Raw genomic sequence first — 17,852 nt, 5'->3', positions numbered from 1 at the left:
ACAGATGAGAGTAAAAGGGAAGAGATAGGCAGTAGTTTGTGAGAAGAAATATGGATATGTTGGCATTGAGTGAATCTTAGTTGAAAGGGAGGGGTGAGTTTGAGTTTGGGAGTGTAGTTGGGAAGGTGTCAGGAGTAAAGAGAGGATGAGGGAGAGAGGGGGGCTATACTAGTAAGTGAAGAGATAGATAAGTGTGTGGTGGAGTGGAAAGAGGTTTCTTTAAGGTTAATGTGGATGAAAGTGAAACTGGGAAGGGAGATGTGAGTTTTTGTAAGTGCATATGGGCCTGGTAGTGAGAAGTGTGTAGAGGAAAGGGAGGCTTTTTGGATATATTGAAATGAGTGCACAGAGGGTTTAGAGAGAAATGTCAATGTAATGGTATGGAGCAATCTTAATGCTAGGGCAGGAGATGAATCAATAGACAGAGTGGCTGGAAAGTGTGGAGTTCCAGGAAAAAATTATGGTGGAGAGATGATGGTGGAGATATGTCTAGAGCAGCGTTTCTCAACCAGGGTTCCGCAGAGCCCTAAGGTTCCACAAAAGGTTATTGTAATAATGTAATATAGACATCATCCTATCTAACCCATTATTACGATGAAAGTAAAATGAGAAAGATATGGTATATGTGTTTTTTTTTCTGCACAGGGGTTCCTTGAGACGTGCAATTTATTTTAAGTTACGCAAGGTAAAAGGTTGAGAAACGCTGGTCTTGAGAGTTGATGATAGCAAATACATTGTTTTGGAAGAAAGTCTAGGGTAAGGACACATGGAAGAGGGTGGTGGATGGAAGGGTGGTAGATAGGTCTTTAATGGACTACATAGTGATAATCAGGAGAAGAGAAGGAAGAGTTTTGGATGCACAGGTTAGAAATGGGGAATATCAGGTCTTTCTTTTGTGGAAGGTATGCTGAGAGTGGAGGATAGATGGAGAAAGAGGAAGAGAACAGAAGGTAGTGGGGTGCTTAGAGTAAACTGCTCAAATGAGAAAGAAAAGGAGAAGCACAAGAAGAAGCCAAGAGAAGAGTGGGAAGGAGTGAAGGACAGAGTAGAACTAGGAGTGGAGGAGGAATGGGGCCATTTCAAAGAGGGAGTCATAAGGTGTGCAAAGATGATGTGTGGAACAAGGAAGGAAGGGTAGTAAGTGGTAGAATGAGGAAGTAAAGAAGGCTGTAGAAGAGAAGAAACAAGCATTCACAGATTGGTTACAAAATAGAATGAATCATATAAGTGGTACAAAGAAAAGAGAGGCATAAGATAAAGGAGGCAAAGAGGAGAGATGTGAAATGGGGAAAGAGTATGATGGAAAATTTTCAAAGTAATAAAAAGATGTTTTGCAAGGAAATTAAGAGAGGAAGATAAGGTGAATCAAGTAGAGAAGAAAATGTAAAAGGTAGAGATGGAGAGATGATAATGGAAGAGATGACAGTAAGAGGAAGATGGACAAAGTATTTTAGGGGGTTGCTAAATGTGAATGAGGATAGGGAGGGAAAGACAGTTGTAGGGGGAAGCACTAAGAAAATGATGAATGAGGTAAATGGAGGAGATATAAGAAAAGATGAGATGAAAGTAGTTATTAAAACTATGAGAGTAGGTAAGGCACCTGGGTTGGATAGATGTCATGTGGAGTGTCTAAAAAAGGGAGGTACAATGGTGGACTGGCTGTTGAAGTTGTTTAATGTTTGTCTAAAAGAGGATACAGCGCCACAGGACTGGAGTGTCTGTATAGTTCTGCTTTACAAGGGGAAAAGGGACAGGTGTGAGTGTAGTAATTTTAGAGGGGTCAGTTTGTTGGATGTAGTTGGGAAGGCTTATGGGAGGGTTTTGATTGAGAGGATTAAGAGTGGAACATAGGGAGTAATTGGTGAGGAACAGTGTGGGTTTAGGGCAGGTAGGGGTTACATGGATCAGAATTTTTTGGTAAGGCAGATATATGAGAAGGGTTTAGGAAAAGGTAAGGATTTTTGGGGGTCTTTATGGATTTGGAAAAGGTTTATGACAGAGTGGACAGGAAGGCACTGTGGGATGTATTGCAGATATATGGGATAGGAGGAAAGCTTTTAAGAGTAGTCAAGAGTTTTTACAAAAGTAGTAGATCCTGTGTTAGAATTAGAAATGTAGAGAGTGAGTGGTTTCAGGTAAAGGTGGGACTTCGCCAGGGATGTGTTATTTTTATTTTGCCTTGGCTGTTCAATTTACACATGGATGGGGTGGTGCAAGAGGTAAATGTAAGAGTAATGGGCTGGGGATTAGAGATGGTAAAGAAAATGGAGAAAAATGGGAGATAAGCCAGTTGTTGTTCACTGACAACACTATACTTGTAGCAGGATCAGAGGAGGGATTAAGGAAGTTAGTGATGGAATTTGGGGAAGGTGGCAAAAGAAGTTGAAGATAAATGTGGGTAAAAGTAAGGTGATGAGATGTACAAGGGGAGAGGATGGCACCAAATAGGAAACAAGTATCAAGGGAGAGAGACTGGAAAAAGTGGATAGTTTTAGATACTTGGGTGCAAATGTGGCAGGAAAGGGAGGACTGGAGATGGAGGTAGAATGTAGATTGAGAGAAGCAAGTAAATACTTTGGGGGATTATAAATTGTAAAAAGTAGACATTTGGGAATGATTGCTAAGAGGAGATTGTATGAAGGAGTGATTGTGATGACAGCATTGTTTGGGGCAGAAATATGGAACATAAGAGAGGAAGAGTTTAAATGTGTTTGAGATGAAATGCCTGAGAAGTATGGCAGGGGTTACTAGGCCGGATAAAATGAGAAACGAGGTGAGAAGAAAAGCAGGGGTGGAAAGAGAGTTGAGGGATAGGATCGATGAAAGAGTATTGGGATGGTTTGGACACATGGAAAGAATGAATGAGGAAAGATTGATAAAAGAGGTGTGGAAGGCAGAGGTGGAGGAGGTGAACATCAGGGGGTGACCAAGGATGAGATGGATGGATGGATGAGGTAAAAGGGACATTAGGAAAGAGGGGAATGTCTGTTGAGGAAGGATGGAAGAAGACAGGAGATAGGGGTGAGTAGAGAATGGTTGTGTATTGATGATGCTGTGATGCATGGGTGTGGTGGGGGATGGGGGTGAGGGAGTATGTATGAATGATATTTTGAGGCAGCCTGAAGGGATTTCTCCTGTCTTCTCTTTTTTCTGCATGAGGGGAAGGGAGAAAGGGGTTGCCCTTTAAATGAAGCGGCCTTGCTGTGGATCTGCTGTGTCTTGCTGCATTGCTTCTGACCCAGGGCAATAGGTGAGATGCAGGGATGACCCATCATCCAGAAGCCATGAAAAGAGGGAGGGAGGGGTGGTAAATGGGAGTGGAGTATTTGGTGATGAAATGAGTAGGTGTGGATTTATGCCTTTGACTTTGGCTACCTCCCTTTTTACTTTTTTATTTCTGCATCCAACCTAGTGATGGACCAAAAAGTCTCCTGTCACATGAGAGAGAGAGAGAGAGAGAGGAGGGGGAAGGGGGGAGGGAGATGCATATAAAATAGAAAGTGAATTGATAGTAAACACAAAGGAGGAAAAATGGGAAGTTTAATTATGGATGATCTATTGCCAGGAAGGATGTAAAGAAAATAACAACAGACTTACAATTTGCTGAAAAATATAAGAGTGGCATTTCACTACATGGAAGAAGACATGATGAAGAAAACCAAGAGTCTGGTTCATCTTAGACTGGAATAGGCAGCAGTGGTATGGTCACCACACCTAAAGAAAGATACAAGAAAAACAGAAATAATAAAAAAGTATGGCAACCAGATAAACTCAAGTCACAAGGGATAAAAGTGAAGACTGGAAAACTGGGGCTTCCCACACTGGATGAGCAAAGGAGGTCACAGTAAAAATTTAAAAAGCAATCATATCTGAAAAATATTTCGAAGTATAGATTTCCACATGGATGTGTAGATTTATGGAACAAAATGGATGAATATATAATCCAGGGCAATAGCATTGACAATTTTAAAACAAAGTGTGATGAGTGGAGACAAAGAGACAGGACCCAATGACCATAGTTCCAACTCTATATACTTCAAGCAGGTAAATACATAAATCTATAGAACAAAGGGCTTCTTCCTCTTTATAAAAGAAGTCGCCAGCTAAGGCATGCATCTACCCCCACCCAGCCCATTCCCGTCCATCATTTATTCATTTCCCTTCTATCTTAGCTCCTTGTGGAACACAGTGGAAGAAGGGTCACCCCCACCCCCACATCCCCCTGGCCACTGCCTTAATCAAACGCAATCTCTTCAAGATATTTGGTCCAATGATCTTTCACATAATTTCACTACTGTGCTGGTCAGTGATACCATGAGCTGTAAAAGGCAACTAAGAGTGATACATAGTGATGGGACGTACACTGTTATTCTTAAAAACATTCTTTCCTTATATAAATCCCTTCCAAGGATTTATATAAGGAAAGATTTTTTTTTAAGAATACCACCATTGGTATCCTGTTCTCTATATGTTCATTTTACAAGAAGTCAAGGCATAGGAGGGTCTGGAAAAACTCCAACCTGAACCCTAAAATTTGAGTCATTGAATGTGTGGTGCAGATAAGAGTAAAAGGGAGGAGATAGGCAGTATGTTTGTGACAAGGAAGATGGATGTGTTAGTATTAAATGAAATTAAGCTGAAAAGGAGGGTGACTTTGAGAGTGTTGGGAGAGTGTCAGGAGTGAAAATGAGGCAATGGGAGGGAAGGAGCAGCTCTGCCGGTAAGTGATGAGATAGGAAAATGCATGGACTGGAAAGAAGTATCTGCAAGATCAATGTGGGTATAGATGAAACTGGGATGGGAGATGTGGCTTTTTGTAAGCGCATATGGACCTGGTTGTGAGAAGAGTGAAGAGGAAAGGAAGACTTTTTAGATAGATTTAAATGTGTGCTTAGAAAGTTTTAGGAGGAATGTCAATGTAGTGGTATTGGGGAATCTCAATGCTAGTGTAAAGGATGAGCCAATAGAGGGAGTTGTAGGGAATTTTGGAGTGGCAGGTAAAAATTATACAGGGAAGTTGATGTTGGAGATATATCTAGAAAGGGAGTTGATGACAGTAAACCCAGTGTTAAGATAAGTCAAGCATAATCATAAATGGGAAAGGGGGATGGGTGGAAAGGTAGTTAATAAGGCATTAACCCATGCATCACCGGGTGAATGTATATACTCCCTCCCCCCAGCGTCGAAGCCAAAATATTTTTTTATTGCTTAAATCAACTCAAAATTATCTAAAACCAACAAATCTTGCTTATTTTGATTCACCTTAGCCTAGAAGTGGAGAAACTGAGTCAATTTTTTTAAGATATGTGTGCAAAGGCTTGGTAGAACATCCATAGACTTTCTTTTACTCCTCACGCGGGTTGAACGAAGTTGTATTTTTTGGCGGAAGCTTCATTACAATTTCAGAGTGAAGGAATTTGACATTTATTATGTTTCAAGTCAATGTACAGCCACCCATGATAGTCTGACACTCATGGAAAACGTGTTTATAAATAGTTTTTGTGGATTTTTTGGCAAATATTTATCACTTTGTTATGTGGTAAATTGATTCTTCAGTATCTTTTTTTTTTTTTATAATTTCATGGAGGATAGGTGATTGTGGTGTTTCTTATTGTTTTGGTAAATGATTTGATAAGCATCCATCACACCATTATTGCCCGGCCACATTTTGTATTACACACTTATTACAAAAATTGGTAGTGCAAAATTGCCAGTTCTATACATCTGAATATGTACTAAATAGCACCTGCCTAACTGTCGAAGTACAACTTCACCTCCTCATACTTTGTTTCATACACCAGAATCATCTAAATTATGTCCTAAAGGTCAATTTTATACCCCAAGTTACTCCCAAAAAATTGCTGCCAGGGTTGCCAGTTTTGTCAATAAATAAAAAAAATTTGGGTGCCTTTCATAGCCAGGAGATAGGGCTACTTGGTCATTACCACAGATCTGACCCTTGACGTAATGCCTATTTTTGGCAATTTTTTTTAATTGCAGCATACAATGTATGCTGCTGATGCTCAATCCATAAAACAATTACGGCATACAATGTATGCCACTAATGCTGTAGCAGTTAATGAACTAGGTAATGGTATCCAAAGGAAGGATAAGAAGAGTTCTAGATGTCCATGGAGAGAGTGGGGGAGTGTGGAAAAAGAGTAAAAGGGTGGAAGGTAGAGAGGTGCTTATAGTACACAATTTGAATGAAAAGGAAAAGAAATACCAGAAGCTGAGAAGAGTATGGGAGGTGGTAAGGTATAGAGTAGAGGTGGGAGTAAATTACAAGAGGAAAGGTTTGTTTCAAGGAGAAAGTGAAAAGGTGTGCAAAAATGGTATGTGGAATGAGGAGGATGAGAGGGAATTGAAGGAAGGGTAGTGAGTGGTGGGATGATGAGGTGAAGACAGAAGAAATGAAGTGAACATATGTGTATTGCCTGCCAGGAAGCATATGAGAGGTACAAGAAAAAGAGAGAAGTAAAGCAAAAGGGAGGTAAAGAAGAAACCACATGTAAAATGGGGTAAACATTTGGAAAAGAATAAAAAAGATTTTTTGGAAGTAAGTTCAAAGAGGAAAGCGAGTTGAGTCAGATAGTAGGGAAAAGTTAAAATGTACAAATGGTCAGGTGTTAATGGAAGTGAAAAAGGTAAGAAGATGGGTGGAGTATTTTAGAGTTGCTGAATGTGATGGAGATTAGGGAGGGACTGACTGTGGCATAGGAAGGTGCTAAGAAAATGACTATGATGGGAGAAGAAAATGAAAGATACAGGAAAAGATGAGATAAAAGGAGCTTGTTAAAAGTACAGAGCTGGTAAGGGACATGGGTTGGATGGGCGTCATGCAAAATATCTGAAATAGGGAAGCAAAGTTGTAGTGAACTGGCTGATTAGGTTGTTTAATGTGTAACTAAAAAAGGGGAGGGTGCTAGAGGACTGGAGTAAAGTTTGTATAGTGTCACTTTAAAAAAGAAATGGGGACAAATATGAATTTAGTAGTTTCAGAGGGATCAGTTTGTTGAGTGTAATTAGAAAGGCATATGGGAAAGTGTTGAGAGGATTAGGAGAGGAACTGAGGAAATAATTGGTGCCAAGCAGTGTGGATTTAGGAAAAGTAGAGGGTGCATGGATCAAATTTTGGTGGTAAGGCAGATTTGCAAGAAGATTTGGCAAAAGGTAAGGATGTTTTTTAGGCCTTCATTAATTTAGAGGTATATGACAGGAAAGCAGTATGGGAGGTATTGCATATATATGGGATTGGGGTATAGCTGTTAACCCTTAGCATACGATGACACTTCATTTCAACATTGACCCTCCTTCTTTGTCCTCTCATGTGAAAAATAGAGAAGATGGGTAGAAATCCTTTCAGGCTGCATCAAAATATCATCCATATACAACCACTCTCTACTTGCACCTGTGCCCTGCCTTTCTCTTCCTTGCACAATATTTCCCTCTTACTCAAAGCCCCCTTCACCCCATCCATCCATCTTATCTTTATTCATCCCCTCAAGGTCACTCCGTTCATCTTTGCTTTCCATATCTACTCTTTTTGCTAATATTTTTTCACTCATTCTTTCCATGTGCCCAAACCATCCCAGTAATCTTTCATTAGCCCTATCTGTCGGCGTCATAAGGCATGAGGAGTGGGTATATGAGGATGTTGACATTGGCATCCTGATTACATCTATTCTGTAGTTAAAGCTAAGTGACCCTGTATTCTGTTAACAGTTTTAAATCATTTTGTGGTTATCAACATTCAGGGTGAGAGAATGAGTATTACAACTATAACTTCACATTTTATAATAATCATATTGTGATGTATCATCAAATCATCATTCATTTGGCAGCCGAGTACATCAGGCATGCGAGTACTTGACTTATACTGAAGAGGTTAATGGCAGCCAAGAGATTTTACCCATGTAGTAGAGCTTGCGTTAGGACTGGAAATGGAGAGAACACGTGGTTTGAGGTGAAGGTGGGGCTGTGTCATGTGGCCATGGCTGTTCAACATGTACATGGATGGGGTGGTGTGTGAGGTAAATACAAGGGTGACAGGCAGGGAATTGGAGATGGTTGGAGATAGTGGAGAGAAATGAGAGGTAAGCCAGTTGTTATTTGCAGGTGACATTGCTCTTGTGGCAGGGTACGAGGAGGGTCTATGGCGGTTAGTGGCAGAGTTTGGGAAGGTATGGGACAGGAGGAAATTTTAAGTAAATATGGGTAAAAGTAAGCTGATGAGATGTACAAGAGGAGAGAGTGGCATCAAGTAGGAAGTAAGCCCTGGAGAGGAGAGGCTACAGGAAGTGGATAGTTTTAAGTATTCAGGGTCACAGGTGACAGGTTAACCCCTAAGTATCGGATGTGTGTTTTGTGACACCTGCGTGTCACGGCTGAGTGCACCCGCCAGGAACCGAGCATGCTCCCCGTGACACGCACGTGTCACAGTTATAAGCTGTGTGTATTGAGGGCTCTCAAGGCCTCAGTTTCTGGGTAATTTCTACCCACGTGGTGGCAAGTGTCTGTGTTTACAAACATAAGGCTCCAGCCATTCGTGGGACGGTTTGAAACGTTTGTTTACGTAAGGTTGACGGGTCGGCAACGAAGGGGTTAATGGCGGAGTGGGGGTGGGGGTCTGTAGCATCAGGGGAGCAAGTATATCTCTTGAGCAATCAAAAAGCGTCATGAGAAATGGGCATCTGGGAATGGATGCAAAGAGATTACATGAAGGGTGATTGTGCTTACGACAATGTATGGGTCAGAGGCAGAAGGTAGAAGATTAAATGTGTTTGAGATGAAGTGTCTGAGAAGTATAGTGGGGGTTACATGGTTAGATAGAATGAGAAATGAGGTGAGGAGAGTGGGAGTGTAAATGGAGCTGACAGATAGGGCTAATGAAAGATTACTGGGATGGTTTGGGCACATGGAAAGAATGAGTGAAAAAATATTAGCAAAAAGAGTAGATATGGAAAGCAAAGATGAATGGAGTGACCTTGAGGGGATGAATAAAGATAAGATGGATGGATGGGGTGAAGGGGGCTTTGAGTAAGAGGGAAATATTGTGCAAGGAAGAGAAAGGCAGGGGACAGGTGCAAGTAGAGAGTGGTTGTATATGGATGATATTTTGATGCAGCCTGAAAGGATTTCTACCCATCTTCTCTATTTTTCACATGAGAGGACAAAGAAGGAGGGTCAATGTTGAAATGAAGTGTCCTTTGATGTTCTTTTATTTTGTCAGTCATATGTGACATTATCTCTCGTTTTACTTGAAAGTCGCATTAATTAGCTTGTCAGACCTTCTCAGTCTTTATCTGTCTACAATATGACATGACAGTTCTATTCTAGTATCATGCAAACACATATTTCACTTCCTTATTTTATGCATTTGCAAGACCTATTTTTCTATTGAATGGTTATGTTAAATTAGGTTAGGTTAGGTTAGGAGCTATTAAACATTGCAAGTTCCATGTTAGATAGCCATATTTGCATGGTTCTGGAATTTTAATGGCATGATTTGTGCAGTCTTTCTTCACTGCATACTATTAGTCATTAGAGAAATGAATCATTCTCTCTGATGGTACCTTGGTATGTTTCTGTGGCAATACTGTATGAAATTGGTCCCCTATCTTTGCTGAGACTGAGTCTATTTCTATATATTATTTCCATGAAAGCAACCATTATCATGGGTGCACACGTTGGTAAAAAAAAAAGATACATATAAACTATTCAACACAGATTATAACAATAAAATCAATGACCTCTACAGAATAGCAATCTTGTACATATATCATGTAAGGTTAAAGGAATTTTGCAATAGTTTGATGTGGGTGGAAGTCATATGGAATGAAGGAGTAGGATTTCATAATGGGTTTGTCCAGTGACTACTTACAAAACAAAGCAACAGGGGCGTATCTTGGCAACAATATTTACCGTACTCGTGTAATCTTAAACAATACGAAATTCTACTTAGATTAAATCACGGGTAGTTACTTTAGAACTCTTAAATATGAAAGCATTTGGATATCTGATTCACCACAAAACCGAAAAATTGTCTTAAAGAGTGGGAGTGTAAGGTTCAGTAGTTCTTGTACCATCCCACCTCCTTCACATTCTGACTAACTTACCGATGAAGGTGGAGAGCTGCTTGCACTTGGAGACCTCTGAATGGTTACTAAAGCCATTTGCTTCCCTAATCGTACCCCTCACTCGATATACTAACACCGTCATTCACAATTTCAACATTTTCTTTGAAAGATGTAGGCCATTCTCTTACTCCCTCGGTTCCATATTTACAATAACATATTCCAGCAATGAGAAGTTCAGTCATGCCAAATATAATTCATTGCATTGTCACTAATATTGATTTAGAAAAATAGAATTTGTATAGTATTATATAATATATTCTATCTGTATACATTACTCATATTGTTTCCAGGTTAAACTATAGAAACGAGGGACAAAATATTTTTTTAAAATACTGTATAGAGAGCAGAGGCATAAACATTGCGCAGTCGAACCTTCTTACCGCGAATTTTAAACCAACTAAAAATCAAAACCAGGTTCTCGGTATGGGAACGTGTCATCAAGCGACTTTTGAATATTACAATTGAAATATCGTTAGGAAATGTAGAAAAGCACATGGTGGCGTCGAGACACTTTGCAGTTTCTAATGCAGCTTTAGACCTAACCTCAGCACTCTAATTGGAAATAATACCAAAATTAACTAGAAAGAATTATTAATTGAATTGACACTTCATTTATTGAGACTTTTTTTAGTTTGTCGTTGAGCCACATACAATTCTGCAGCAAAGAAGTTGACTGGGAGATACTTAAAAAAGAACTTTGTATGGTGGACTGGACAGTACTCCTCAGAGGAAAAGACGAAGAAGAAACACTAACCACACTCCTATCAACGATTGTGGTGATATGTGAAAAGTATGTCCCGGAAAAAAACGAAAACATGGAGCGAGGAAACTTATCCCCAGAGACAGGAAGAGTCTCACGAGAAGAAGCTGCTTGCGGGAGAAATGAAAGCAGCACTCAGATCCGGCCTTGAATGCCAGGACACAGGAAGCCATAAAAATTATAGAGCAACAGCTGCTTCAATCCCGTGAAAAGCAAAGGAGAACTGGAGGAAGAGAGAGCAGTGGCCAATATATAGGTAAATTACCTTTAGTATTGGCCATTAGGTACCCCAAAGGGTAATAAGACCACATGCCAAGTTTGGACGCTGTAGTGGTGTTAGTGTGCAGGTTGCAGCCCCTATGCGCCGAGAGGTCAGCAAGGAAAGTCGTACTTGTAGAGGTCTTCTCTAGTAGACAATTCTTTCGCGATTTTACTTTTAAAAGATTCTACGGTTTTTGGCACTAATAGTTTCTTGGCTCAGCTTGTTCCATGGTTCTGTAATTCTTGCAGGTAGGATTTTTTTTTTTTTTTTTTTGTAGCTAGTTTGGTGTTGTAATTGTACCTTTAAGATGTGACCTCTGGTCGCTGTACTAAGTGTTGGCAGCTTGAACATTGCTCTTCCACAGCTGTTGCATTCCCTCCTCTAGTCTACCTGATCAATGTTCTTCATAATCTTGAAAGCTTGTATAAGATCCGCTCTATGCCTTCTAAACTGGAGTGTTGGGAGTTGAAGACTAGCAAGTCGCTCTGAGTAGGATAAGTGAGACAGTCCTGTAACCAATCTTGTTGCCCATCTCTGTACTCTTTCAAGTGCATCCTTGTCTCTTTTCAGCTTTGGGGACCAAATTACCGAGGCATACTCCAGGTGAGGGCGAACTAGGCTTTTGTACAGGTGGAGGAAGGCAGTTTTGTCCGTCCATGGCCGTAAAAGTGTATTTGATTGCTTCAAGTACTCTCTTAGCCTTGCTGGCCTGTGCTTGAATATAGCCTGAGAATTGCAGCCGCTGATCCACCGTGACCCCCATATCCCTTTCCTCCTCCACTGGCACCAGCGTGTGTGGTGATCCATCAGATCCATTCATTGTATATTCATATAGTGGGTTGTTTGTTCCCAGATGCATAATCTTACATTTCTCGTGGATGAAACAGCATCTGCATTTTCTGTGCCCATGACTCCAGTCTTACGAGATCTTCCTGGAGACTGCTGCTGTCGAGTTCTTCTATTACTTGATAGATGTTTGTGTCATCTACAAACATAGATTTATGTTCTTGAGGAGATCGGGAACATCAGAAACAAACATCGTGAAGAGGAGGGGACCCAAAACAGAATCCTGAGGAACTCCACTGGTGACCCTGGACCAGTTGGAGAGAGCGCCATTGACCGGCACCCGCCGCTGCCTACCTGTGAGGAATCCCCTAACCCACACTTGAATATTCCCCTTGATTCCAAGTGTGCTCAACTGTGCTAGTAGTCGTTCATGAGGCACTGTGTCGAAGGCTTTGGCATAATCTAGAAATATGATCTCGACAGGTAGGTTATGGCTTAGCGCTTCAGTCCAAGAACCATAGCTTCCAGGAGATTAGTTGTTGTGGATTTTCCTGAGGTAAAGCCATGTTGCTGAGCACAAAGGAGGTTATCTATTCTTAAGCGCTAAATAAGATCTTCGGCAATAATGCGCTCGATGGTTTTGCACACGACCGATGTCAATTAAACTGGTCAGTAGTTGGCCGGGTTTGATTTATCGCCCTTCTCAAATATAGGAGTCACAGTCACAACCTTCCACTGCTTTGATACTTCCCCATGTTTGAGACTGGAATTGTAAAGGATGCAGAGGGGTGTGGCCAATATTTCTGCCAGTTCTTTGAGTATTCTACTCGAACTTTTTCTTTTTCTAAGCCAAGGAAAAAAATGCAAAGCGACAATAGGCCCCCTGCTGACAGCAAACGGGGATTTAATTATAGTGAACTGAGTGAAATTGCTTCAACCCTACGTCGTCAGTACGAGAACGTTTTTAGTCCGCCAAATAAACAAAAATTAGTCACTGTCCCTACTTTTTTTTAGGAGCCGACTGGAGGCAGATATCGAGGCATCAATTGGGGACATAGTCTCGGCAATAAACAAAATCGCGCCAAACTCTGCTTCGGGCCCGGATGGTTTTCACGCCAGGTTACTGAAAATTTGTAAAAACGAACTAGCATAGCCCCTACAACTCCTGTGGGGCCAGGTCCCTGACCGCTAGTAGGGTGCCAAAAGTGCTCAAAGTAGGGGCAATAACACCCATTCACAAAGGGGGCCGCAAATTACTCCCAAAAATTAGACCAGTGGTCCAACCTCCCACCTGATTCGAGCCAAGGTAATTGACCACTTAGAGGCCACAAATGCCCTTAACGAAGGCCAACACGGCTTCAGACAGGATCGTTCGTGTCTCTTACAGTTGCTGTCTCATATAAGAAAAATCTAGAAAATATTCAAGGAGGTAAAAACGTCAATGAGATCTACCTGTATTTTGCAAATGCCTTCAACAAGATAGATCACGACATCCCCCTACATAAACTGAGGACACTGGGTATCCGCGGGAATCTGGGCGAGTGGCTTCACAGCTTCTTCACAAAGCGGACGCAACAAGTGAAAGTTCAGGGAACCCTGTCTGAACCAAGCCAGCTCATCAGCAGAGTCCCCCAGGGCTCGGTTCTGGATCCACTGCTATTTCTAATCATGATTGGAGACGGTAACAAAGACCTGCATCGTTCGCATGTAACATTCTTCGCCGACGACCCCAGGATCGTCAGGGACATCCATTCTGCCTCAGACGTGCCCCTACTATAAGCGGACCTGGACAGAGTGACAAGCTCGGCCGAAACCAACAACATGGCTCTAAATGAGGACAAGTTCGGGCTCCTGAGGTATGATCCACTTCGGGACCCGAAAGCAGACACTACCTACGAGTGTAACCGTATATCCATTGAGCCCAGTGACTATGTGAAAGACCTCGAGGTGCACATGAGCCAAAACCTAACTTTCACGAGGCAGATCGATATAGCGGCCGAAAGGAATAAAGAATACATGCTGACCCTGTGGAAGACCCTAGTCCTACCAAAGCCGGTGTGCTGCTGCCAGCTCTGGTCCTCACACAAAGAAGGGGACATAGCCAAACTGGAGGCCGTACAGAGGACCTTCACAAGCAGAATAGAAGGCATGCAAGGACTTAACTACTGGGAGAGACTGAAGGAACTTAGGCTCTAATCCCTCCATAGACGACGTGAACGGTAAACCGTCATATACTTGTGGTAAACGTTGGAACAGATGGTGCCAAATATCGGCTTACAAGTCAACAACCACCCGCGACGGGGCCGACTATGCCACATCCGAAGAGAAGAAGGCTTGTCCCAGAAAGTTAAGTCCATCACAACTTCTCATATACAGAACACGCCTTTTTAATTCTGCCCCATTAGAGATAAGAAGCCTGACTGGCATCACACCAAATAGATTCAATAACCAACCGGACTTGACCAGCCCCCTACCCCAGGATACATTGGCTGCACAGTTAACGCTCTCCAGTCGCTAATGCGAACTTAGGAGATAGCAGATGTCCGCGTCATCTGCTTCCAGGTCAACAGAGAAGGTTTTGGATTTCTTTATCTATATTTTTTTTTTATGTATGCAAATATAATTTAGAAGAAGTTAGAACACTAAAACGCACGTTTCTAGAATTTTGTAGTCTTGATTTTAAAAAATAACATGATCTTAAAAGTACCTGATAGTAGACAAACTTTTCAACGTCGTAGCTACATTTTCCACCGCTGGGGCAACTGATGACGTAAAGGTTCTTGTTTACATTCTTGGACAAGGCCAGCAATAAGAAAATGACTTCACATCTAGTGAAGAAGATTTATCGGATTTGGATGCCAAGCTTTACATTTACAAGCAAAAATTTCAAGGATTAATGAATTACAAATTGTTTTTATCTGTGATATATTACAATAAATCAGGCCTATGTAGCAAAGGGAATATAGAAATCATTTGACTGAAGGGGAGAGGAAGGCTAGCAAAAGATACTCACAGATATGTCTATAAAATTATCTGCCATAGGTAGTGATTGCTGTGGGTGAAGAAAAGCCATAAATAATATGCTTGGCACTGTCATCATGGTCACTTTCACATTCCATCTCAATTTCATTGGTAATGGTACTTGCAGGAGGTGAATATTCATCATAGCCACTTGGTAACAGCTGAAAAAATCATTAGGTCTATATCAGTACGAATCCCTCCCTGGTCCAGGATAATTAGGTTAAACTCCTGGTGGGGTGGTGGGGGGCTCCACTTATTTGACTCTCTAAAAAAAAAAAAATAATATGGCTGATTTCAATTGACATGACGTGGTCATAGGCCTATTACGGAAGTCCCTGTCATCATGGTCATGCCTGTCACCCTGGTGGAGTGGGGCGATCATATTCATAGGCCTACAGGCCTAGCTAGCCTATATCATGACTGTACCCCTAATCTGCTTAGGCCTAGCCCAAAAATCGTTAGTCAAGCCTAGCCATGCTTGTTAACGATTGTCAATGACAATATAGATAATACAGGCCTACATATACACATGATACAGACTGATACACCTATCTCCAGGCGTTGTCTTTTTTCAGTAGCAGTGCTCCTTCGACGGTGTTTGTTTGCCGAACCTGGGGTCTTGTCGATAAAAGAAATGTCGGTGTTGCCTTTTCTTTTAGAATGGGATTCATGCTAATTCCTAGAGACTCGGCAAGGCCAGGGTCCCGAATGTACTTTTTTTTTCAAAATGTTTCGAACAGAGCTTCGCTTTCAATCCAGGCTTCCACGACTCGCGCCGTCTGCACCGAATGATCCAGTCCTTATTACGAACAGGATCTTTCGGAAAAGCATGAAAATGAAGTCCATCCGCAGCAGAATGTTTCGTCGAATTACTGTTGCAATTTGCGGCGACACAATAAACCATATTCGAACTAAATACTTGATAAAACCTTTCTAACACACGAAATATGACAGATCACTGTCGGCTGCTGCCACTCCCTTTCTAAAACCATACATATTGTGATGGAAGGGTCCAATCCACCACAGGTGGCGATTAAGGATCATCCGTTCGACTATCTAGCCAATGCAGGACGTGAGGAATTCTTTAAAGGCCTGCAATGCAGCATTCAGTCATATCAAGACTGACAATTAGTTGCGTGATCGATATCGCAAACTTTCTAATGAATTCTCAAATTTGAGGCAGCCAGGACTGGGATCCCTCAAGGACTTCGAACTCGCAGTGCAATTTGAGGCAACAGTCGTCGCCAACATTTTGCAAGACAAGACACGTGCCTTTCGCCATCCAAGAGGGCCTAGAAAAGGCACACAAGGATGGAATAGTCAAAGAATATGGAAATCTACACAGATCAGTGAATATACCATGCCAATTGTTCCCATTCGCAAAACACTGCTACCAGGGCAAAACAAAGTCCGATTACATCTTTGCAGCGATTATTACGTCACAGTGAACCAGCAGCTGAAGGATCATCGCCAGCCTCTGCCTCTTTCGGAGGATCTGATGTGTAAGTTGGGAGGTGGATGCGTACTAGTTTGGTCCAAGAAGTCAGCGAAAGCTCGCCCTAAGAACACACAAAGGGATACTTCCCCAGAAACGGCTAACATTCGGTGTCACATCCGTTCCTGGCTATTTCCAGCAAATCATGGACCAGCTGAACAAAGATTTGCCTTGTGTAGCTTAAGATCGCCTCAGCAATCTAAGACAGCTACTGCAGTTTTACAACTGGCTAGAAAAATGCCAGTTTACTCAATAACCTTGCTCGCCAGCAACGCGGACGACGCCGCCCCCACTTCACCCTACACGTTTTCGCGGGACGGTGTCACAGGTATCGCTCAGCTCGTCGCAATTATGCACAATCAGAGGAAGGAGGACAATGATCAGAACGACAAGATCGTGGAGGAGCTGCAATCGGTCACGGCCCATGTCGCCCAGCGCCGTGCCAGACGCCAACCACGTCGGAGGACGAGACCGACTGTGACAAGGCCCCCTCGCACGTCAGAAGCAACGTCACCAGCAATGTCAGTGCTCATGGGGACCAATCATGACCCGCCGTCAACGCCAAGACCCTCCAGGAACTCCGGACAACGGCACGTAGGGAACTCGCCTACGGTCACCTGCTTACCTGCGTCTCCTTCGGGTTCCCTCCCAATCGCTTCGCCCTACCGTACTGGAAGCTCCGGGACGCTCTCTACGTTGACGGGGAGCTAGTGCTGTACGGCCACCGCATCGTCGTCCCCGCTTACCTACGAAAGCGCACACTGGCCCGCCTCCACGACAGCCATCGTAGCGCGGAGGCCACCAAGCGACGGGTTAAACAACTCGTCCTCTGGCCGAGCATAGATTCTGACATTAAGAGCACGGTGGAGGGCTACGAGCCCTGCCAGGTCCTACGACCCAGCCAGCAGCGGGAGACCGACTCCTGTGCGACAACCGCCCCACCCGGTCTTTCGAGTCAATATCTGCCGACTTCTTCCACGTCACAGGAAAGTCGTTCCTGGTTATCGCGGACAGGCTCTCTGGCCGACCCGTCATTGTGCCCTGCGGCCAGGGCACGACGTCTACCAACGTCTTCCGGAAGTTCTGCTGTTACTTCCGGAAGATAGGTGTCCCTTTCCGCCTTTGCACCGACAGCGGTCACCCCCTTTCATCAGCGTCGAATTCAACCATTTCACGGAAAACTGGGGCGTCCACCACATGGTCACCTCGCCGAACTATCCCCAGTCCAATGGCCATGCCGAGGCCGCAGTCAAGGCGACAAAGCACCTTATCCTCAAGACGGCGCCCACCGGGAAATTCGACTGCGAGGAGTTCGACAGGGGTCTCATGGAGTTACGCAACAACACCCCATCCCCTTCCGGTCGCTCTCCGGCCCATATCCCCTGCGCA

General features: G+C 42.9%; 3 protein-coding genes across 4 annotated transcripts in view; 2 read left to right on the top strand and 1 right to left on the bottom strand.

Moving 5' to 3' along the window:
* ssh (Protein phosphatase Slingshot) overlaps positions 1 to 10,281 on the bottom strand; it is a 145,768-nt gene extending 135,487 nt beyond the window's left edge. Inside the window, exons 1-2 of one of the 2 annotated variants that reach the window (XM_076201972.1) lie at positions 10,119 to 10,265; positions 3,598 to 3,714 (exon numbers count right to left, since the gene is read on the bottom strand). In XM_076201972.1, the coding sequence (XP_076058087.1) occupies positions 3,598 to 3,675 (78 nt within the window). In that variant the 5' untranslated portion in view covers positions 3,676 to 3,714; positions 10,119 to 10,265. Of the gene's footprint in view, positions 1 to 3,597; positions 3,715 to 10,118 lie in introns of both variants that reach the window. The other variant, XM_076201973.1, reaches the window with a different exon arrangement.
* A 2,769-nt stretch (positions 10,282 to 13,050) lies between these two features.
* Positions 13,051 to 13,726, top strand: LOC143034870 (uncharacterized). Its single transcript, XM_076201215.1, has 2 exons — positions 13,051 to 13,066; positions 13,335 to 13,726. The coding sequence occupies exons 1-2, from the start codon at positions 13,051 to 13,053 to the stop codon at positions 13,724 to 13,726; spliced, it is 408 nt and encodes a 135-aa protein (XP_076057330.1).
* A 42-nt stretch (positions 13,727 to 13,768) lies between these two features.
* Positions 13,769 to 14,143, top strand: LOC143034869 (uncharacterized). The gene has a single exon (XM_076201214.1). The coding sequence runs from the start codon at positions 13,769 to 13,771 to the stop codon at positions 14,141 to 14,143; it is 375 nt and encodes a 124-aa protein (XP_076057329.1).
* The last annotated feature ends 3,709 nt before the right edge of the window (positions 14,144 to 17,852 follow it).

The sequence above is a fragment of the Oratosquilla oratoria genome, chromosome 18, assembly GCF_046742065.1.
Source record: "Oratosquilla oratoria isolate Oo_2021 chromosome 18, ASM4674206v1, whole genome shotgun sequence".
Classification (NCBI taxonomy): Eukaryota; Metazoa; Arthropoda; class Malacostraca; order Stomatopoda; family Squillidae; genus Oratosquilla; species Oratosquilla oratoria.
Note: the sequence above shows the minus strand (reverse complement) of the source record. Positions and strands in the feature narration are given on the sequence as shown.